Genomic DNA, 24,839 nt, shown 5'->3' with positions numbered 1-24,839 from the left:
TTGAGTCTTTAGAGAGCAAATGAGCTACAGTTAAATGTGGATTATAGAACAATTCAAATAATGGGAAGCAGAGTTGTTATAGGAATGACAACTGTAAAATAAAACGATACAATAAATTGAAGAACCTGTTCAAGTAATTACGCTCACTCGTTTGTGAGCATCAGGGATCATTAAGGATATGTTTATTGACCGCAGTCCACAAACTGAAGCACAACCCTTTTTACAGCTTCATTTTACACCAGCTCAGGATGTAAAATCCAGGCTGCTGAAATTTCAGAGCACTTCAAAACATTCACAGAATCTACAGCAGCTTTTATAGATTAATTACTCTGTATACTTCACAAATTATCCTACTGAGTGATTCTGTGGAGTTGTCACTTCAGCCTCACACATTTTCTTGATTTAGTGGGTTCAATGTCTATTTTCTTTTTCTGTAACCAGACTGCTAGTGTATTAGTTACACTGTCAATGTCCAGAAAAGTATGAAAGACATTGTAAGAATAGTCCATCTGCCATCAGTGGTTCAACCGTAACGTTATGAAGTGACGAGAATACTGTTTGTACACGAAGAAAACCAAATTAACAAATTTATTCAACAATTCATCTCCTCTGTGTCTTTCCGCATCACCATATAGCCATTTTGGAGAATATGAGCTCAACGCAGAGTTTACGCGCTTCTGTGTCAGCCACACCACAAGGTTGCACTGTTTTCTTTCAAATCAAAGTGTAAATACACTTAGAAAACTTATACTTGTGGCGCGGCTGACACAGAAGAGTCGATTCATTACATTACGTTGAAACACTGATGGCAGATGGACCTTGACAGTGTAAGTTACTTGACAGTCTATGGGACAGTCACAAGACTCCCGGTTTTCATCCAAAATATCTTATAATGTGCTCCGAAGACGAATGAAGCTTTTATGGGTTTGGAACGACATGGGGGTAAAGTGATTAATGACTAAATTTTCCTTTTGGGGAGGAGTATCGCTTTATTTCTAAAATCAAAATCCATTTAAGTCATGTTAAATATGTGTTGTTGTTTTTTTAGGGCTGACAGCATAATATTAATGTAACAAATAAATTAAACTATAATGAGAAAGCCAGTTAGTCAGTAACTCAAGAATTTGCTAATAAGAAAAATAAGAATAAAAACAATGGCTGCCGTCAGCAATCACTTTTTTTCAAAAGCACATAAAGCATGTAAAGGGTGTGATTGACTGCACTTTTATCATGACAGGGTCAGTTAGAAGAGCTGCCTGACATAAGAGGAAAAAACAAAAAAAGAGACCAGCCACAACCCAGTTTCACTTTCTGAGAACAAAACAACACTTTTGTGTGTAGTACTTACTATGTGTGTGTGTGTGTGGGTGCACTATACCGGTGGCTATATATACGTGTGTGTCTGTGTGAACTAAAGAGGAACCTGAGCATGCTTTGATTGATGAGAAATCTGCAGCGCTGCCGTTTCCTTGTATGGTTATAGAGCCGATCTGTAGGGAGAGGTTTTTCAATGATGTTTCGTAGGCCGACTCTCATGCGACTGCTACAACGGATATGGTGGCGGTTACAAAACCAGACAGACTAAATGAATAAGCCCTACATACTAGAGAAAAAAAGAAACCCCAAAATAAAATGTCTATTATTTGTAATTCGTTATATGTTAATTGCTCACCTGTATGATATTTTTAAAAGACAATTATTTTTTTGTTTCATAAGAAAAAAATAATAAAACAGCAGCACACAGGTTTGGAATTACATGGATAATAAATAAAAAATAAATTACAAAAATATATTTATAAAACGAATTTACATAAAATAACAATTATACTATAATATAATATTATTTATATTACAATTTATAGAATATTTAAGTGAACTAATTCAGTGTTGATGGCGACATAACATTGCTAATGCACTTATAAATGTATCTTTTTTTTTTTTTTTGTTGCAGAGCATGCTTTTGCTGACTGCATTCTCTCGTTTAATCGTTCATCCACACTGACTGTTCACCAGTAAACCACATCCTAAGGAAGGGAACAAATGAGATGTAAAAACAGCAGGCCCGTATCAACCAGACAGACAAACAACAACTGTACATGCACTGTAATGTTGTGTACATGAGGTAGCAGGTATATTTTTAAATCGGGGCCATTTTTTTTCTTAGAAGACAACAGACGACAAGAAGTAGGTGAGGGAAAAACAACAACAGCGACAATACATAAAAGCAACAGGACGTCAAATAAGTGTAAAACCACTTTTTTTATTTTCTACAGCATCTCTTCTGCCTCCTTTGAGCTCTGTGTGTTTTCACAGAGTCTGAAGGGAGAAATACAGGTGAAAAGTCTCAAGAGAGGAGGCGGTGCCTCCGGGGCGCCGTGATTGGCCGATTCCTCCTACAGTATGACAGAGCTCACCCAGCATGTTCGCAAATGATCTGCAAATCGGCTTGAATGGGTGAAACTGGTGGAATAGTGATGGAAAGTCTTTCAGGTTGTTTCTGCCAGTTCAACTTCAATGAACCAGGTCAGAAACAATTAACCAGTTAATTTACATCATCATGCAACGCTGAAAAGATCTGGGAGGTTGTTTGGTGAATCTTCAGCTCTGTTAAAATAAAGTTGACTTCCAAAACAAGCATCTACAGGGCATCCAATGACTCATGATCAGTAATCATCAAATATTTATTTCATCTTAATAAAAGGAAAACAACAGTTAAAGGGATAGTTCACCCAAATGTTTTTATTTCTGTCATTATTTACTCAGCCTCATGTTGTTCCAAACATGTTTGATTTGGCCCATTGACTTCCACAGTATTGTTTTAGGATGGATGTCAGCAACTGAGGCTGAACTATTACTTCAATAGAGACAAAGTAGGTGTTTTAAGTATTATTATTTGAAAGCATTTTAAAAAAACATGCCTTTTTGACAATGTATCGAACATCATAGTCTTATATCTAGCATCTCTGGTGCTTTCAGCAGAAGTCAAACAGGAAACAATGGCAGCATTCAGAAACACTATACCACAATAATAAACACTCTTTAAGTCAGATCAACATCAGAAGCATGCATAGGCAAAGCGGTGCAGGATTCGTTAGCATGCATGCACTGACAATGACAAATACTTACTCATTAATAAAATGAAAGGTGATATGCATCACCAATAAGCTGCATGCAAACGCAGCAGTGAATGAAGAGAAAAAATACTGCTCTCGTGGTGCCAACATGTCCGTTTCTGGAAAGTTTTTTGCATTTACACCACAAAGTCAAATGGGCAACATGCAAACATCAGTTGCACGTAATCATGCAAAAGACGAGGGTTTTATTTTGCAGTGCTTGTTTGAATGGCATTCCTTCATTTGCCTCAATGACAACTCAGCTTAAAAACTCATTCAAAGCACCCAAATGCGCACAACATGTTTTTAAGATTAATAAAGTGTGATAATGTAGCTTAACAGACTAAGTTATTGCATTTTCAAGATTTCATGTTCACATGGTAGAAAGATATGACATAATAAGTATATCTTTGCAGTGTGATTTTCATGATTTCTGTTACACAGTAACATTTTCTTCAATTAATATTATTTTCTGAAAATCCACAGCCTAAAAGTACTCTACTTTTGGCATGTGGGTTTTTATAAATTAATAAATAAATAAAAGTTTATACTGTATGTATACAGTCGTGGCCAAAAGTTTTGAGAATTACATAAATATTGGAAATTGGAAAAGTTGCTGCTTAAGTTTTTATAATAGCAATTTGCATATACTCCAGAATGTTATGAAGAGGGATCAGATGAATTGCATAGTCCTTCTTTGCCATGAAAATTAACTTAATCCCAAAAAAACCTTTCCACTGCATTTCATTGCTGTGATTAAAGGACCTGCTGAGATCATTTCAGTAATCGTCTTGTTAACTCGGGTGAGAATGTTGACGAGCACAAGGCTGGAGATCATTATGTCAGGCTGATTGGGTTAGAATGGCAGACTTGACATGTTAAAAGGAGTGTGATGCTTGAAATTATTGTTCTTCCATTGTAAACCATGGTGACCTGCAAAGAAACGCGTGCAGCCATCATTGCGTTGCATAAAAATGGCTTCACAGGCAAGGATATTGTGGCTACTAAGATTGCACCTAAATCAACAATTTATAGGATCATCAAGAACTTCAAGGAAAGAGGTTCAATTCTTGTAAAGAAGGTTTCAGGGCGTCCAAGAAAGTCCAGCAAGCGCCAGGATCGTCTCCTAAAGAGGATTCAGCTGCGGGATCGGAGTGCCACCAGTGCAGAGCTTGCTCAGGAATGGCAGCAGGCAGGTGTGAGCGCATCTGCACGCACAGTGAGGCCAAGACTTTTGGAAGATGGCCTGGTGTCAAGAAGGGCAGCAAAGAAGCCACTTCTCTCCAAAAAAAACATCAGGGACAGATTGATCTTCTGCAGAAAGTATAGTGAATGGACTGCTGAGGACTGGGGCAAAGTCATATTCTCTGATGAAGGCCCTTTCCGATTGTTTGGGGCATCTGGAAAAAAGCTTGTCCGGAGAAGAAAAGGTGAGCGCTACCATCAGTCCTGTGTCATGCCAACAGTAAAGCATCCTGACACCATTCATGTGTGGGGTTGCTTCTCATCCAAGGGAGTGGGCTCACTCACAATTCTGCTGAAAAACACAGCCATGAATTAAGAATGGTACCAAAACAGCCTCCAACAGCAGCTTCTTCCAACAATCCAACAACAGTTTGGTGAAGAACAATGCATTTTCCAGCACGATGGAGCACCGTGTCATAAGGCAAAAGTGATAACTAAGTGGCTCGGGGACAAGAATGTTGAAATTTTGGGTTCATGGCCTGGAAACTCCCCAGATCTTAATCCCATTGAGAACTTGTGGTCATTCCTCAAGATGCTGGTGGACAAACAAAAACCCACTAATTCTGACAAACTCCAAGAAGTGATTATGAAAGAATGGGTTGCTATCAGTCAGGATTTGGCCCAGAAGTTGATTGAGAGCATGCCCAGTCGAATTGCAGAGGTCCTGAAAAAGAAGGGCCAACTCTGCAAATACTGACTCTTTGCATAAATGTCATGTAATTGTCGATAAAAGCCTTTGAAACGTATGAAGTGCTTGTAATTATATTTCAGTACATCACAGAAACAACTGAAACATAGATCTAAAAGCAGTTTAGCAGCAAACTTTTTGAAAACTAATATTTATGTAATTCTCAAAACTTTTGGCCACGACTGTAGATAGTGAACTGATTATTTTACACACACACACACACACACACACACACACACACACACACACACACACACACACGTTAACTAATACAATACATTCATACAAATGTATTTATAATGCATTTATATTTAAATTACAATTTTGCCACAAACCGTCATGACATCATTAATAAATGAAAACAATAAAACAAATGTTTAATTCATAATGATTTAAAAAAACAATTTTGTTTTGTGGCAGAATTGTGTTTTAAATATAAATACATTATAAATACAATAATAACATTATAATTAAAATATATATTAAATAAGAGCTATACATAAAATCTTTTTAAAAAGCAGCATATAAAAGACAACAAAAAGTTGATATCAAATAGTTTGACATGAAAATGTGCCTATTTTCGAAGAATCACCCATAAATATGCATCAAAAGTTATTATGACAGTGTTGAGATGCTCCATTCAGACATTTGTGCTCATTCACTTTCACCTTTTAACAATGAAGCTACAGTCAGTGTTCACAGTCAGCAGAGTTTGTTTGCAAAGCATAAACAGGCTTGTTCAATACAAACCAAAAAAAAAAAGTCCTAAGTGCATGCATTAAACCAGCCTTCTATCGAATAGAGAGGATCTTCCCAGAAAACAATTAGAAAGTCTTTTTTATAGCTGTTTATACTCAAGAAAATAGCATGCACGATAAAAAGAGATTGCTGTTTTACTTGGCTGTGTGTGTTTAACAGAGTGTGGAGAACTTTTAAAATAATGTCAATAAATTAAAGAAGCCATTACGGTTAGAGGTAAAACATCACATTACTATATATACCACTGTTTCCTTAAGTGTTTTTTTTTTTTTTTTAAGTAAACTAAAAAGCTAGTTTCTAGGTAGACCCTTTTTGAGGGGTGGGTTGTGACATGGGTAAGATATTAACCATGCAGCGGGATAAAAATGCCCCAGATATTTGTCTACAGAAATGCTGTGGGTGCTCACGCTGGAGCCAGTGATCAGCTAGAGCTTCTACAAGCCACCATCAAAAACTAGACTTACCATAATGACAAATACTGGATATTACAGTCTCGGTTTAATTCACAACATTTGAATATTGTATTTAGTGTCTTTATGCCATCACAAGCTGGTTGGAAGCAGCTGGAACGAGCTGGAACAAAAACTTTACCAAAAACGCAACGGTTTCATGCAATGTCAAATGTGTGAAATGTCACAATGTCACAAATGAAACCATACATGAAGAACTTACTTAACATCCTGATTTAATTCAGCACAAGCTGCTGCTTTAATGCAACGGTCAAAATATAAAGAAACATTTATATCATCATGACGGCAGCCAAAATCTAACATCTTTTTTTTTATTAGATTTAATAGGTAAAGTCTTAGTAGTAAAAATTGAGAACTAAAAGATAATAATAATATAGGAAATACTAATAAGCAATAAATGTAAACATGACACACGCTACAGTCTTCTTTGTTGGAAGAAATGAACACTATTATTCAGCATTGATGCATTAAATCGATCAAGTGACACAGAAGACTGGAGTAACGAAGCTGAAAATTCATCTCTGCCTCACAGGAATAAATGACATTGTAACATATATTGAAATAGAAAACAGTTATTTTAAATTGTAAAAAAAATATTTCACAGCATTACTGTTTTTACTGTGTTTTTGATCACATAAACACAGACTCTGTGGGCATAAGAGACTTCCTGGCTAGGAAAATCAATTCCAGGGCCAAATATTGTCCATCAATGAAAGAAATACATTCCTGAACCTGGTTGTGACCATATGTGGAATGATTTTACACCAGCAAATTTTCAAGTATGTGATAATAAACAGCATGAAATCACGTTAAAGCCATGGCTTTATTAGGTTTCATGTCAGTCCAAGTCAACATAAGTGAGAACACACAACTGGTTTCCAAAAGACGTCCTACGTGTTAGAAACTAACAAACAAAACCACGCACGGCTGGTGTTTATTTAACTCGGCTTTGCCACGGCCCGGACTACTAACGGTAGCCAACACAGTCTGGCTACAGAAAATAAAAGTCCCCCGACTACCTGTGTTAAGTGAAAACAAACCTGCTCTATACATAGCTGGTCCTCTAGTCCATGTGCTTATGTGTTTAAGGGCTTCTCCAAGGTGTGGCTCCTCAAACTACAACAGAAGCCTTTGTGCCACAGGATATAAAAAAGTGCCGCCTTTTCCAAAGGTGAAGGCCAGGACTATTGGAGGAAGAGGCCTTTTGTTGAAATGTTCCAGAGCGATGCGGTCATTTGTCTTTTTATTATCGCTTTAACGGCATGGCTTCAAACATCTTTACAAAGAACTCAAGGAGTCATGACCAAGAGAAACTTAGCAATCAGGCCATGCTCACTTTGACTCAACTCAACAGTGCTGGCTTTGTAAAAGAGTCGTATAAAGTCTGGGCCATTTAAAGGGACAGTTCGCCCCCAAATAAAAATGCTGTCATCATTTGCTCACCCTCATGTTGTTGCAAATCTATTGGAATTTCTTCACAAAAGCTGATTTTTGGATTAATATCCTGGCCGCATAGAGGGGAATGAGGACAGTCGAGCTCCAAAAGAATGACAAAAAGCACCATAAAAGTGATCTATACAAACTTCTGGAGTCATAATCATAGAATAGAAAAAGAATAGAGCAAGCTAGTGTTAGAGGTCTTTTTTGCTTTTGTTAACTGTATAACAAATGAAAACATATAGAATATAAAAAGATTAGAAAGCTAGTAGCAAATAGAGTGCAAGTCTAAAGATTTTTTTCATGTGTGTGTGTGTGTGTGTGTGAGAAATTAGCTAGTTTTATGACAATGTTATCCTTTTTGCATGTCAAGCTTCACAAGTGGCCAGGATATTCTTTAAAAGTGATTTTTTTTCCTGCAGACGATTTACAGTAGAGTCATAAGGGTTTGAAACAAGATGAAGATTAGCCTGTTATCACTGAATCCTCCTTTTTGAGTCAATGTTAGTCAAACATGAAACGGGATGTTTCTGGTAATCTGATGAATGCAAGTGGTGCATTGGTGGAAAGGCTACACTTCTAACAGATTCAGAAATATCAAATGAGTGTCGAAACCAATCAACAACATCATATTACAGAATCCACTGGCTAGTGTGTCATCAAATACTTTTTTATTGAAAGTTCAAGAAAACTTAACATAAAATAACTGAACAGCTTGGTCATGGAAATTCAACAAGGCTTTCATTTACACTGCTTAATCAAGCTTATTTTATTTGCATTAAAGAAGTGAACTCAGCCTTATCTAGGGAGCAAAATATCACCTCTGCATCCGAGTATACCTACTTCCCTTCTGTGCAGTATGCAGTACCTCAAATGAACAGCATGTCCAGATGTGCAGCATTTATGAAACAGTAGCACATAAACATCCACTCAAGATTGTATATATGTACCAAATGGAAAATTTCAAGAACTTATTAGTAAAATGCAACACCAACAACCAGAACAACTTGGCACCTGCATAACAACGTCCTGGCAGCCTCCTGTAACAACCAGCATTGTGGTGGGTTGGCGCTGCTGCAAGTAGTGAGACAAATATTCTTCTAAATGTCAAACATTTATTCTAAATGTTAAAAATGAACTGCTGTTGTGTTGTTGTGCAAGCTTTATGAATGCAAACATAATGCTAATTTCCTTTCTTTACATATTATATAACTTTAACAAATGTTTTTCCTTCCTTCTCATGTTAAAAATGCAGATTCAACCAGTATGAGCTAGGTCCAATTTCTATGAAGAACTTGGTGTTAATTTAATTTACCCGAATAATGACACTACAACAGTGTTTTTTCCAATAATCAGATTTTTTTTTTAGAAAACACCAAAGGATAACAGCTTGTGGCAAACAGTTGATATACTGTTTGTTCAATTAGTTCTCCTGAAGTCATGCATACTTTATGTGACATTTGATAATTAATTACAATTAAAAATAGCTTTTGAGCTTGGGGGCAAAATCTGTTGGTACACACATTCACACACGGTCAGATGCAAGAACATCGACTGGGAACACAGTTGTGCTAATGTCTGACCTTAGAGCATGAAACAGTCTATGGATTAGAACCACGGGAGTAGCTACATCAGGTACGGTCCACTTGTACCAGAGTAAAAACTCCTAAACAAGCTGACCCAAGTTCTGCTGACACAGTGAGATCTGTAGTTCAGATACAGTAATTCCTTTCTAAATCTCTCTCTCTCTATATATATATTTTTTTGTGGAAAATGAGTATTATTATTTGATGCATAGAAAGTTCATAAAGTTAATAAAAACAACATTTATGTGCAACAGAAAACCTTTAATGACAATGCTAAAGCTTTTACAGTTTCTTTGATTTCAATTTGATTTCTGAATAAAATTATTTCTATAAAAAAAAAGACCTTACTGACCCCAAATTTCTTAAAAGTAGTCTATCTATATGAAGAATACTGTAAAAAAGTAAATATATAGTATTATTAACCATTAATTGAAAAAAAGAACACAAACATATAATACACAAACAAGCTAATAATACTGACTATTACAAAAATTCCTAAATATGTTTTTTTCATATGCTGCAAGATGTGGGTCATGATTGTTTACTAACCAACAAGTAACCAATAGTGCTCATCTAGCTGAACACGTCAAGCTAGTCAAGATGGCATAACGGGTAATAATGTTGTAAATAATGTTTAGCTTCTTGCACAGACTGATTGATTCGCTTCATAAGAACTCAGTATATCGCCAGGAGCCACAGAGATTCATTTTGAGTTGCCTGTATATGCTTTTTTGTGTGACGGTAGCCACTGACTTGCATTTTATGAACCATCGGGACCATGGTTTCAGCACTGTTTTATGGAAGGAAAAAATAAATAAAAATCACCTACATCCTGAATGGCTTGACCCTATGAAATGGCCCCTAACAGTTGCTCATCAACGAGGCCAATATAACGCTATATATATATATATATAAATAAATAAATAAATAAATAAATAAATAAATATATATAAATAAATAAATATATATAAATAAATACATATATATATATATGTATTTGTAGTGTACATATGTGTGTGGGTGTGTGAGCATTTAACTCTGTCTGTTTAATCGGTGTAGGACCAGTACCACTGTGCAGGAATCATAAAACACTTCCTGAGACCTCGGCCAGGTGTTGCATCTCTCCCTGGCACTATAAATAGCGCTGGTATGGAATGTGAGAAAGCATGCCGGTCTGACTGCCATCATGGATGCTTTGTGCTACAATTACATAACACACAAGTATCTTACAGAATGCACACTCAAAGTACGCCGCACAATGCCGTCACCCAGGCATCTCATAAAGTCCATGGGAAAAGAATAGACAACGAAAGAGAAAAAGAAGAGGAGGGGCCGGTTACCTCCCGATACCTGTCCCGACACGAAAGATCAGGGAGAGGCAGATGGCATTTGATTATGTCTTCTACACTCCATTCTTTCTCTGGCATACTGGTCATTCAGGAAAACATAAAGGCCTGTTGTAATCAGGGATGTTGGTTAAATGGTTGTATGGAATGCCATGCAGGAACCTGACCAATGGTTTCATTATCCAACTTCAAAGCATCGAAGCAGTTGTTTGGGCAAGCAGGTCAAAGCGGTTTCGCCACTCTTTACAGGGCTTCTGACTTCCTCGCCAGCTGTTCTTGATTTCCTCTACACCACCGCCGCTCCCTCGGCCTCTTCCCCCTTGAGCTCCTCATATAAACGCCCCATGGGCGCCACCTGACTCTTCTGATGCGTTCAGGGGTTTCTGGCACATCAATGGTGAACATACAGAGTTTAGTGCAGCATTCATTATGACGTAAATTACATAAATGCAATTAGTTTTGTGCTGTCGGCTCTTTTTTTAATTGGAAAAAAGGGGGAATTTAAACCTTATAGTTTCTCCTGAATTTGAACAGCTGTTATTCTGCTACACACAAGTCACGCACCTCACATGATGGGCTATTACATATTTAAGCGAATTTGTTTTGTGCTCTTAACTACCAATAAGAATGTTGTCCTATTTTGTGATCCACCACACAAAATTCTTAGGATTTTTCCCCCAAATCGGCATGGAAATGTCATGTGGGACTGCTTTAGAAGACCTCAGAATCTGCATTTTTCTGTAATGAGCACCAATGATTTATTAAGAACGTCGCTGAATGTAGAATATGCGACAAGTTAGGCCACTTTAAGCTAAGTTGTCCTTTGTTCAAGCAGAAATGACATAAAGAGTATTAAAATGACCAATAATATTTGGCTAGCAGCTGATATGAGAAGAAAACATCTACAGTGTAAGGGCACAAAATGTCATGGTCTAAAATTTATGGACAATACATAATGTCCATTTTAAATAAAAATATGAACAACAATGGGGAAAATGCATTAATGCACAACCTACAAAGTCTTATTTTTATTATAAAAACCTGACATATGGAATAATTGGAACAGTCCACTGAACCTGTAGACAAAACATGCATTTTTTTTTCTTGATTATCATATTTGATACATTGTGCTTAAATAATATGAAATGATGAAAATGTGAAGCTTAAGTATTTTTTGTATCATATTTGATAAATCACAAAAAAAAAAATTTAATCTGGTATAATAAACCAAGCTGTAGCTTTAGTCCAGTAAGCATTCATCTTAAAACATTATTAAGAAAATATATATATATAGTAAATGGATAAATAACTTATACACTTATATAGTAGATTATGTGCAACAGGTTTTTCAGCAAATTTTGATCATGGTATATAGAGGCAATAGAAATTTGCTAGGTTAATATTTTCATAAACCAGCCCGGAAAAGTCCAAAATTAAGCTCAAAATTACTATTAGTTTAGCCACTGGCACAGCTTACCCCAAAGCATCTGACACATTTTACTTCCAAAAAGCGTGCAATTATTATTCTATTATTTTTTTAGAATAAATGCTTGTTATTTTTCTCATGTGCATCTTTCAGTCACGTCCAGCTCTACATGACAAGGCTGTTCTAAATATATACAGCAAGGAAATGTTTACTGTAAACTAGATTAAGGAGAATTGAATCTATATACTAATAAATATGAGGTTATTCAAATCATTCAACAATAGGACACTGTTTATTGGTGTACCAATGCACTATGCAAAGCATAGCATGCACTCATGGCTTGTAGCATGCAAAGCAGAATTTCAGAGAAATAATGATATATTACGTCCCCATAAAATGACCCCATGGTGCACGACTAATGGAGTAAATCATAACACTCCCACTTTTACCTCCATAAGTCAAATGGCAAAAATAAAAAAGCTTCTGATGAACACACCGGGTGATGCATGGTATTTTTTTTTTTTTACAGCCAGTCCAAATCGAGACTTAATATTTCACAGTTGGCTCTTCTCTCACACTCACAGAAACACAAGCAGGCTCTCATGGAGACTGAGTGGGCTGAAGGCGAGGTTCAGACTTCACGACGATGGACCTTCCCTTCCACTCGGAAGAGCTTTTAAAACTTTACTGCATTACATCACACAAAAAAGCAAGAGACTGCACTTGAGGATGGGCAATAAAGCCTGTACAAAATCAGGCAAATAACAGGTGATTCTCAAATATGTATGTAATAAAATGCATACTCAATTAACTATATAATTAACATTATAGACAACTGTTTGATATCAGATTATTTTCCCTTTAAAATGGCACTTCAGTCCATTATTTCTAGGGCTGTCAAAATCCAGCTCTGGCAACAATTATCTCATCATCCAGACATGTATTTTAAGAGTACCAGGACAACTGAAGGTCACACTATCTTGACTTTTCCTTTTCCTTATGCTGGAACTCTGTTCTAACACCTCTTCACCACTTACAATATGAGTGAGCAGCTCTTAAACATACGGTTAACACAAATATAAAGATTCTATCTTTATTTAACTCACACTGACATGGCTTATTACTACACAATGAAAGTTTGTAATAAAAATTGGCATTCGATATCCAAAAAAGCTAGGCACTATATTATGACTCTTTGAAGCCATGTGTTAGCTTTGTACAAAGACAGAACCATGTCTTCAATTTTGTCCAAATTCACAAGTATTTATAAATGAGTAGTCAGAAACTCTCTGGATCACATACTATTTCTGGCTAGATTCATCCAATGGACACTTTACTATGCCATTAGGCCATGGGAAAGGATTCGTGATTGGCAACTGGCTGGTACTTTAGGCCACATGACAATGACAACATCTGGATTAGATTCATACGACACACATTCATACTACATAGAGAATACTTTTAAAGGGACTTAAGGGAATAAAGAAAAACTGTAAAAGAACTAGAATTTATTGTGAAGTAATCAATCATAACTGTTTGCAATTTATATTTTAATGTTAATTTAATGTTAATTTTTCTTGTCTTTTCGCATAACATTCAATAATAAATTCCATGAATCATGTCAATTATTGACTACATTTGATATTCGAAATGGCATAATTCATAAATAAAAATAAAAAATGTACCAAAAAAGTTTGCCTCACTGGAAGTTACTGTCAGGCATTTAACATTAAATTAAATGTTAAACAAAGATGAATTTTTTAGCTGCTTGCATCATGCTGAAATTCAAGTTTGGTTTCTGTAAACGGTAAATTAGGAACGCTGTTAGACCTTTAAAGTAGACTTCCCAAAAATACATTAAAAAAAAAAGAAAAAGAAGTACTTTTTGTCATCCTAAAAACATATAAAGTGGTGCATAAAAGAGCAGCATTGAGAATATTAAACAAAATGGGTGGACAATTAAGCCAATATCTGATTATTGGACGAGGACACTTCCTAGACAGCAGAGGTCATGTAAAAAACAGACAGCTCACTCTTTACATCTTAGTGACTACTTTGTTTTCCAGATTTTCAGATGCACATACAATTTCCAAACACCTTGCCATCTTCTCTTAATACTTGTGCATTTGATTGAAAAGCATTCAATTCTGACTTCAGACACAACTTTCCCTTGACCACTTCTAAATCATCCCCTTGGAATTATTTGTCAAAATCGAGTTATTCACATATTCTTATTCAGTGACAACTTATTTATATTAAGTGATAGATTTTTTTATGTTCTGTACATTTTGGTACTTTTTATTTAAATAAACAACAAAGTTGTATCTATACAGTCGAATGGATTGCAAAAACTTCGAAGCTCAAAATCTCAAAACTAGACGGAATGCAGATAGACCCTTATAATTCCAAGGGGACGAAATGTACCCAATGCCACAAGTCAGTCAACAAGTTGGTATGGATATTGACCATGTGGAAGTAGATCAGACAGAAATGACATCAGCTAAGGCAACAGACGTCCGCTCATAAGCCAACTGGCCATTTACAATGAGTCAAATTCAATTTTCACGCCTATCAGTCTCGGCCCAACACAAGCTTCAGCACTTCTGCTACATACTTGTGTTGCTGGTGCCTCAGCACATCCATCCAATATGACAGTCACTGCTAGACTGGGTGTGGGAAAACAATGGTTTAACAAAATATCATTTGAGAGATACAGTATGTATGCCTGGCCTTTTGGAGCAATAATAATGATTTTGCTGAGCGACATCAATGTTCATATTGTTTGATATTGCAATGAACCAATTAAAAAAAAAATTAAATAAGAGAATTGTACTATTCATTTTATTATTATTATTGTCAATTTATTATTAACAATTGCGCTGTGCTGAAAATCTTTTACTTAATTTATTATTCCAAGTCAAAAATAACCAGCCTTTAAAAATAAACACTTGTAAATCTTTCATTATGCTATATGATCACCAAATTTTTTTTTAAGCTTAGTCCCAAGTTTAGCATTTCTTATTTTAACTGATCAGTTGTATGTCATTGATCTGAGCTCATTCACCTCAGTTTTTGAGTGAAAAAAAACATTATTTGTAGTATTTGAGGTGCATGAGCTCAGATCAATACTACAGCATAGAGAGAAATGTATAAGCAATATTGATTGGGAACACCACTGTGTAACAAGGTGGGGTGGGGGGTGGGGGTCACTAAAATCAGCTAACAGAATCAGTAAATTTTAGTCCAATGTAATAACATTTGCAACTTGCAATTTAGGGAAAAGAAAATCCTCTTCGTCAAAATCATTGGAATAAGTTGACCAGCCATTGTTTGATCAAGTAGCAGAATAAATCTATATTCATTTAAAATAATCAAAGAATATTTAGCTTTTCACTGAATGAACAGCTAAAAGTTATGTTAATCATTTTCATTTATGCTATATGCACGAATATATCAATAGTACTTGGATTTTTTTTTTTTTTACTAAGACAAAAATTTGCATTCTGAGAGTTCTGTGAATGTCTGAGTGATAATGCAAGTCAGTCTTTTAAACCGATTAATTCAAATGAATAAGATTCACAGAAAGAATCAACCATCCCAACTCTTATGGCGCTTTTCCATTACCAGTACCAGCTCGGCTCGCTTTTCGCTCCTTTTCCATTGCAGATAGTACCTCCACAATTGACCTGGTTGTCATAGCGACGCTGCAGGAAACTGCCGTGACGTAATCTTCTACGCGACACACACCCGCTACCCACACACACAGGACAATGGAGGAAATCGAGTGCATGTTGTTTTTGTTCCTCGGGATATATTGGATATATCACGCAATCTCTGGACAAACTTTTTAAAAATGGCGGGGTTATTCTGGATACTATCTGGATACTATTGGTGGCGCGTGTAATGATGACGCAGTGAATAGTGACGATTCTCTCTGACCAATCAGCAGTCTGCGGTGTTTTCACATCACATTATAGTATCGCCTCAGCTCGCCTCAGCTCGCTTGGAACCTCGCCGGAGGTGGTACGAAAAAAAGTACCTGGAAGCCGGTACAGGTACAACTTTTACACAGTGGAAAACCAAACAGAGCCGAGTCGAGGCGAGCCGAGGCGACTGTGTAGTGGAAAAGCGCCATTACACTAGTAATAAAGTTTACTTTAGAGACTTGCAGCCTCATTTGACAGACAGCTTTGTCCAAAGCAATGAACAAGGCATTCCTTGAGAATCAAGCCCATTACCTTGGTGTTGCTAGCACTATGCTCTACTGTTTCAGATAAAGGAATTTCTTTTAAATATATCTATTATAAATACTATTATATTATCTGTTTTAACATTAGAACACCAATGTTAGAAAAACAGCTACGGTAATAAAAACTGTATATAGCCAGCATAAGCAATACCTCAGTGCAGTGACGAATTTTTTTAGCATCTGGCTTAAGCAGCAGCTCAAATTTTCCTTGTTTTATATGTGACACATTATTTCTTTTTCTCTACATTCTTTCTCCCTGCTTTCACTGGCTTGCATTCACTATCAGTCTTTTTTTTTCTCTGTACTTTAGCCTCCTCCTTTGCTTCAGTTTTCATTTAGATGGGTCTGGGTGTTGTTTATTCTTCAGGATTTCACATGGCACAGTTTTCAGAGAAGTGGAGTGGTCTGCCAGCTCCAGACTTCTTGAATGGGAAGGAGAGCCCCTTGTCCGCCGTCGTTATGGGTTACGACGTGCACTCCACATCGCCTAAATCGCCTAAGAGGATGCCAGGGTTGGATAACAGCCTTGCTTAGGAATTCATCCCCCACCATTTCTTAGACATAGCCAGTCACTCATTCTTTTAAACGACACCAACACAATGCTACTTCCATGAGAGGTTGCCAAAGAAAAGACAAAAAAAAAAAAAATGGTGAACAGGCCTGCTCTCGGTTATTGTTCCATGGTACATTTGATGCTGTCGACTTAATAATGCAACAATCTACAAATTCAGGATGGGTCAAAATGATTGAATAGTTATCCAATGATCAACTAGTTTCTCAAGATTTTTTTTTCTAACTATTTGAATCTCAGTTTTTCAAATGGCACATAAAATGTAACTTTAAATAATTATATACAATAAGAAATGCATGTGATTGGAATGTACTGGATGCATAACAAATGGAAGAATTAATTTTTTATAAATAATTCCTCAAGGGTGATTATATCTAGTGACTAGTCTTGATCAGAAAATGCATTGACAATCAACTGTCCGAGCCATTTACAATAACATGAAATAAGATTTTCATTAGAAAAACGTAGGGAAGGAATAGGTTGGATGGTGAAAAGATCCATAACAGAATGAAGCCAAATTGAAAATCTGCCTGTATTGTCTGTCTGTAATAATGACACCAGATATCTGAGGTCCTGAACTGGACTGATATGTTTGCCTTATGCCATCTTCATATTTCTCCTCTCAAGCTCGTGCTTGTGGAAATTGACTAGGCTTGCAGAACTGCATAATGTGCATTGAGACTTCCTGTAACATTGGATCACTTCACCTGATGCAGCAGCTTACAACAGGAAATTATGTCACTAGTGGTTGACCGATATATATCGGACGATATTTGGCATTGGCCGATACTTTTTTCTGCTTGGCCGATGTAGGACTTTTATTTTTACGGTGCTGAGAAAGGCAGCTCACACCCTCTCTCGTTTACTGTCGTTGTTAACAGTTCTGTCTAATATGAATAGAACTCGGTCTAAAATAATCAGAATGGTTAAACAAAGGAATTAATGTGCATTATAACGACTGCTTGTATATTATTAGTAATAGAAAGGCAAACATTTGAATACTTTCTCGTTTAGTATCAGCATTAAGCAAATACGCATTTATTTAGTTTAAACAAATCTTTGAATAACTAGCGAATATTTAATTTCACAAACCTTGCAAACTCAGTCGAATCCAGCTATGAGATCTTGTGAAGTGTGTATCCAGCATGATCACGTATACTCTGTGTGACGGTCGGCCCGTGTTAACTGAATGCTTTAAACGCGATTTCAAATTATGCTACACTTTATGCATTTGCCCACTGTCATATTTATGTCATTGTCACTGTGTGCTGTATGTAAAATGAGGGTTACCCCGGCTTTATTTGAAAAATATGATTCCCAGTGCACACAAACTTCCCAGAATACTGATTCCCTGTTGGTTACAGTGGTTACTTCCTTTTTAATTATATTTTTATTAAATATTTATTTGTGAAAAATATTTTGTCATCTAAAGTATGTTAATTTTGCAAAAAGAAATTTATTTAAAAAATATCGGTCCACCACTACCTTGCTCAGTTTATGTATCAGCACAATTAAATGTGTCAGCGAACAAGAAAGAACTGCAATCTCAGGCACTCAGGCTACAATACAGAAACCTCCCACATTTATAACTTTACATCTTGCAATTTGGAGTGTATTTACTGCTATTTACACTAACAGAGAGTTGCATTCCCAAGACCTTTATATCTCAATTGTGACTTTGTATTTCATAGCAGGCTTGAATATTGCAGTGTGCATTACTGTATTTCTCACAGTAACAGGAAACAAAGCTGCATTTACAACAGACTAGTGTTGTCACGGTACCAAAATTTCAGTATTCGGTACCGATACCAGTGAAAATCCACGGTTCTCGGTACCAATTTCGGTACCAAAGCAAAACACAAAAATATGCTAAAAAAAAAAAAAAACTTATCATCACTAAAAATAAAACCAATGCCATTCTTTATACTTATTTACAATTGTGTTTAAACTTCTTCTACAAGTAATGTAATTATGAAAAACAGTAAACAAGTTTCACCCAAATTTAATTTGTCTTTTAATTTATGAAATTTAAACACATTTTATTTTTTGGTAAATAAAGGGATTTGCTATTAAAATTAAAACATGGAAGAAATAGTGTGTGATTAATTTTTAATTAACAGTAGTAGCAGTATCACATACATTTTACAAAATAATAGTAATATTTCTAGCACAATGCCTTTATGTAAAAATGAATTTGTAATGAATGCATATTTGTCATTTATCTGAACTTAAGACTGGTGGTGATGCTTAAGATATTTTTGTTCATTGAGGGTTTCTGTAAAAAAAAAAAAAATAGTAATAGATCATAATAATTATTATTAAAAGATAATAATACTACTAATTCTACTACCATACTAACAATGTACAATGCACTATGGATTGATGAGCTGCTGGGTTCATGAATATTGATCACGTTGTCTGCGTTCGGTCGAACTGATTTGCTGAAATCAAAACAGGGACGGTAAAAGATGAGCGCCAGCCAATGAAATTGACATTTGCGCATTAGCTCCGCCCACTACCGGAAAAACCGGCATATCTTGTGCTTGTTCGAAAATATGAATAATTATAAAAGAACTACATTATTTTGACAGGAGAAGACAACAAAGAATATAGTTTACATGTAGCATGTCGATTCAGCGTGGTAAGACTCTCGCTCTCTCTCTCTTTGCATGTGTGAGAAACAGCTAACGTTATCAGCAAAGCGACGGCGAATCGTGGTCCTTCACACAGAGTTTACAGTTCGGCAAATACCATAAACAGTAAAAGAGGCAAATACAGGTGTACTGTGCGTCCATTGAGATGAATTGAAAAGTACAGATCGCTTGATGGAGAGAGAACTCTGAAGCGCTCAGTCAGTGTTCAGCGAATGAAAATATATCTGCGCCAATCTTATAATAGCCTCGAACACGCACACAGTGGCGAGTAAAATCTAAGAATGTATTAGCCAATGGCTAACAATAGACATAATTTACTCGTCCTGAGTAAAATTTATTCACATATGCGAGTGATTTACTCGCAATGTAGAGGCTGTTTTGATGGTTTTCCGTGAATACCTTTAAATTGACACTGGTTTTACTCAAATGAAACGGTAAAATGCTTGTGAAGTGACTCAGAACAGTTCTAGTGATGTTGTATGTCCTCATTATTGCAAGCGTCATGCGCTTCAGTCTATGTAGTAAACAAACCATTCATTCATTCACACAGAGACATGCACGCTGAACATGCAGGATGCAGATTTCAACCAACTTTTGCGGCTTAACATTTACAGATACTGGTCCATATGGAGATTTGATTAGATAAATTTATGCTAATTTTGACAAATTCCGTGACTGTCCATATTAAAATGTAAGTTTCATTTTCATGACTGGATTTTGAGATTCCGTCCGCGTTTTCTGCTTCGCAGAAATCATAGCGCTGAACCGGGTTTGAACGGGACCTCGGTACTACCGGTACTTACAGAAACCTGGTACAGTGACATTTTCATTTTTTTAGTACCGACTTGGTACCGAAGTACAGGGTCTTTTGACAACACTACAACAGACAAGATCTTTATATCTCATTATTAAAATGTAGTATCTCACAGTTGTGACTACTTCTGTCTCAAAATTTCCCATTTTATATTTACTCTGAGGTGGAAAGGCCTTCCGTAATATAATTAGCATTAGTGTATTTCTGACAGTAACAGGAAGGAAAGTAGCAAGAAACTAAGATTTGTTTTAACTCACAATTGCAACTTTGTCTCTCACATTTGCTAATTTATTCGAAAATTCTCACAATTACCAATTTTATTTTTTACTCCGAGGTGGAACGGTCTTCCATAATATCGGTTGTATTAGTGTATTTCTCATGATAACAGGAAATCAAGTATATATATATCAAAAGTTGCTATTTCTTTTAGTAAACTTCATCACAATTACCCATTTAATTTATATTGTACTCTGAGGTGGAATTGCCTTCCGTATTATAGAATGAATTAGTGTATTTCTCACAGTAACACGAAAAAGTTGCATTTGCAAGAAACTCAGATCTTTCTCTCTCATTCTGGTCGCTTTTTTATGCCACAGTTGCGACTATTTCTTTTGGTAAACTGTCTAAACTACCAATTTTATATTCCACTCAAAATTCACTCAAATTGTAGTGTGCTGTCTAGTGTACCATGTCTTCTAAGCTCATCTGTCACTAGGTTTAATACTTAAAGAAATCAAAATTCAATCAGTACACATTAAGACTACACTCAAAGGCCAACCTTCTCAATGCACATGTGATTTCTATGCCTGAATATGTTAAATCTCTGAGCAGACCATCATAACAGACGTAGATGGGTTTCTGTTTAGTTTGGGGCGGCCTGGCTCTGGCCGGACTCTCTACTGATTTCGGAAGCCTGGCTTCAGCCATGTAAACAGACTGTGTGGCCTGCAAACTCTGCTTTTCCTGTTATCTGCTGCTAGTCGAACATTTGGACAAGAGTCTGCGTGCCTTGCGCCTCATTTTCTGCTCCAAACACAGCACGATAAACAAATGGGGGGACAGTCACACACACATGGACGAAGAACAAACAAAGCAGAGCCTCACTGAACAAGTGCTCTCTCACACACAGGCCTGCCTGCACACATCAATAAACACAAGACCGCTTTAAAAAGACATTTCCTGAACCTGAAAAGCCGAAGCATGACAAGAAACATGTCAGGCTATTTTCATAGCAAGAGCTGAGGTAGGTAAGAATAAAACCAAACAAAAATCCGAACACTTTTTTTTGGCAAAACCTTACTTAAGTCCATAAGTGAGCTTATTGAATAAAAGAATATGTCTACTTGTATTAAGAGCAGGACCGTCCAATCAAATGTTGAAATATGTTTGTAAAAAGGCTTTTTTTCAATATTTGTACAAAGCATTGTGAAACGTCCCTTCAACAACTATGCACACTTGTTCCTGCTGTCCTTTGAGAGAAACTCTATTGGAAGTGTGGAAAATAAAAAAATAACCCAAGCTTCTTTGATAAATTCTTTTTTTTTTTTTTTTATCTACATTATTCAATTACATCAGCGACAAGGAAGGCAGCTAATGTTACTGGCCTAGCCTAGCGCTCTCTGTTCAGCAACATAGTGAGGTAGACTACTTGTCAAAACCTGGTCATTTATGGTCAACTCCAGGCTAAGGGCAACAAAGAGCACGTGAACTGATTACATGAGCTTGTGCCTCCAGGCCACAGGAGAATTTGGCGATTAATGGACACAACTGTGCAAAACATTAGTAGAAGCTATGGTTAACCAGGTTCGCCAGCTCCATATTTTGCAATCATTGAACAAAGTCAAGACTGAACTCTGAAGGATCACGACGAAGCAAGCTGAATGATGACGCACTGAGAGGTAGCTGGAGATCAAAATCATGGCAAACTGCAAAGAATTAAAATCTGAATGACTCAATGAATTGTAACCGCAGATCAAAAGAGATTCAAAAAGTGATTCACTTCAGATTCACTTTCTAAGCAAGTGCGAAGAGTGTAATGTTCCTTTTGAAATGTACAGACAGAAAATAGACCACAATCTCTAAAACAGGTTTGCAGAAATCAAAACACAACTGTTGTACAACTAACCTTCTCAAAACCACCAGGGCTCCATTATAATTTCCCTTGATGTAAGAGAACAGCTTTACACTTGCAGCGTTTTTACAGCTAAATGTACTTTCACACTGATTATGTTACAGTGGAGAAAATGTGTAATTAAAACCTTTGCTTTATTGTATGCAATATCATCTCTGTCCTATGATAATGCCATTCAGTGTCTGACAAAAAATCAACACGAACGACAATCTATCTATCCTGATATTGTGCTTCTGGTTTACATCTAGTTCAATCCGTATCTAAATCAATCAAGCTTCATACGACACTTTAGGATAGCGACATGATGGTCGTCTGACGAGGCCTTCGGTTTCAAAACACCAGCAAGGGAAGTAGCGGTTATTGTGGTCTCGGTGGTAACGAAGACAGGCGTCGTTCACATCGCCTTACAGACTGTTTGACCTGGTTCCACCGCGTTGTGTTAACTAGCAGCGCGTGTTAAAAAAGGTGGCAGCTGTAACACATCTACCATTTCCTCTCACACAGCTAACGTTATGTAGCCCACCTCAGTGAAAACGTATCATACTGCGAATATAGCGTGTGGTTTTTTTTTGTACTGATAAAAAACACGACGCGTACAACGGATTTAGGAGCTTGATGTTTTCCTTCGTTAGACCATGTAACACCTACCAACTGTCACAATGTAACAGCATTGTGACGCTGGCGTTCTGACGTCGGTTACAGATGAAAGCGCCGCTGGAGGTGTTTGAAACAATGTTCCAGGATAAATCCATACAGCGTCTGCTCGAGATTACATCATCACGATAGGTGCACGAGCAGCGGTAAAACCTAGCAAAGTACTTGAGATTCAAGCACGATAAAATCACATTTTTGCGGTAGTTTTTCCTGTACTCACCCTCTCTTGCCTTCAGGAGTACCGTGTTTGCAACAATATTCTCCAGCTCCATCAAAATAACCCTCCGTGATACTGCCGTGGAAGAGTAGACAGAGCTCCTTATTGCTCCTCCCAGCCAAATACGCTATTTTCCGTCCGTGCAAAAGTATTTAAATCAAAAACCTAGGCATTTTAAACTATCAACACACGTATAGACAAGTAAAACAACGAATCGCTGGCGTACGCGTGCGGTTGTTGTAGTTTGCGCCACAAAACGCGTAAGGAAGGCATTGCCTGTTCAAACGAGCCACATGCGTCGAGTCCCGTGAAAACGAACATGCCAGAGACTGCAGGCCGAGCTCTACATCCTCTGAGGCTGCACGAGAGAAGACGGATCGAGTATCGCCCGGTCGATCGCAGATGAGTTGTTGAGGTGCCGCTGTCACTATCAGCGTGCTCCCTCTCTCGGTGCGTAATCGAAGCAGGGCTGGGTTTCTGCTTTCAGTTGTAATTTTTGGCTGGGTCCCAAGCGGTTTTCCCCGTGGCTCCGTTCAGATTTACAGCGGCATTCAATTGGCGTAGCGATGTAAAGGTATGCGAGCACGAGTGCGGTTATAACAGTATATGAGATTCCTCTCCAGCGCTTGTCATGTTTCCTTGTCATTCCTATTCAACAAGCGCTTGGAAGGGGCGTGTCTAAATGCAGCTGTGACGCACGGGACTGAGAACAAGCATGCATGGCTGTCAAAGGATATCTGATAGCAGCACATTCATGTCGCTCCCGCTCATTCAGTCGGTACAAACTGGGATAGCCCGGGATTAAAAGTCAAGGCCGATAAATTGCAAAGGAGAGCAATTACACTCTGTTTTGAGTTAAACGCTGGCCATTTTTACTCAGCAATACATTTACATGGCTGTTATAAGTTTTGTGTACTTTGGCTAATTGAGCAACTTTTGATTAGGACTTTGAAAGTAGCCTACATATACATTCCCGCGCAGAAACTACAAACAGTATTTAAACTCAAATTAAGCAATATGCATTTTAACACAGCTGTGATTAGGCAATAAACAAGTTAAATCACTGATGACCAACACAAATGCGATTTGTGGTATCGCTTTTATAAATCGATTCAATGAAGAAACGTAAAAAAAACCCCGTAAATTTCAGGTAAATATTTGAGCTGTTAGTATATTTTTTATAAATTTTCAGTCTTGAAAATAGTGCCAAAACTCAAGACGTCATGAAGATTTGTGTCCGCGTACATACTGAAATCAGGACTGGAAGAGAGGATAGAAAATCCGTATGATTTGCCCTACAAACATGAAAACAGTATGATCTGCCCTACAAACATGATTTTTCTAAGTTGAAAATATATATTTTCAATTTCTAAGTGAAAACTATTATACATACCTAATTTTGCATAGGCAAAATTATTAGACTCACTATAATAAATCTGCAATTTAGTGTAACGTATTAACTGTAGATGTGGTCCTCTT

The 24,839-nt window shown here is 36.9% G+C and overlaps 1 protein-coding gene across 2 annotated transcripts in view; it reads right to left on the bottom strand.

Moving 5' to 3' along the window:
* Positions 1-24,186, bottom strand: part of LOC132097494 (G protein-coupled receptor kinase 5-like) — a 50,950-nt gene extending 26,764 nt beyond the window's left edge. For both annotated transcript variants that reach the window (XM_059503233.1, XM_059503232.1), the window contains exon 1: positions 23,364-24,186. In XM_059503233.1, coding sequence (XP_059359216.1) covers positions 23,364-23,415 — 52 coding nt within the window. In that variant the 5' untranslated portion in view covers positions 23,416-24,186. The remainder of the gene's footprint in view (positions 1-23,363) is intronic.
* Positions 24,187-24,839: the final 653 nt, after the last annotated feature.

This window comes from Carassius carassius, chromosome 21, assembly GCF_963082965.1.
Source record: "Carassius carassius chromosome 21, fCarCar2.1, whole genome shotgun sequence".
NCBI classification, from domain to species: Eukaryota; Metazoa; Chordata; class Actinopteri; order Cypriniformes; family Cyprinidae; genus Carassius; species Carassius carassius.
The sequence above is the reverse complement of the archived record's forward strand: the minus strand, read 5'-3'. Positions and strand labels throughout refer to the sequence as shown.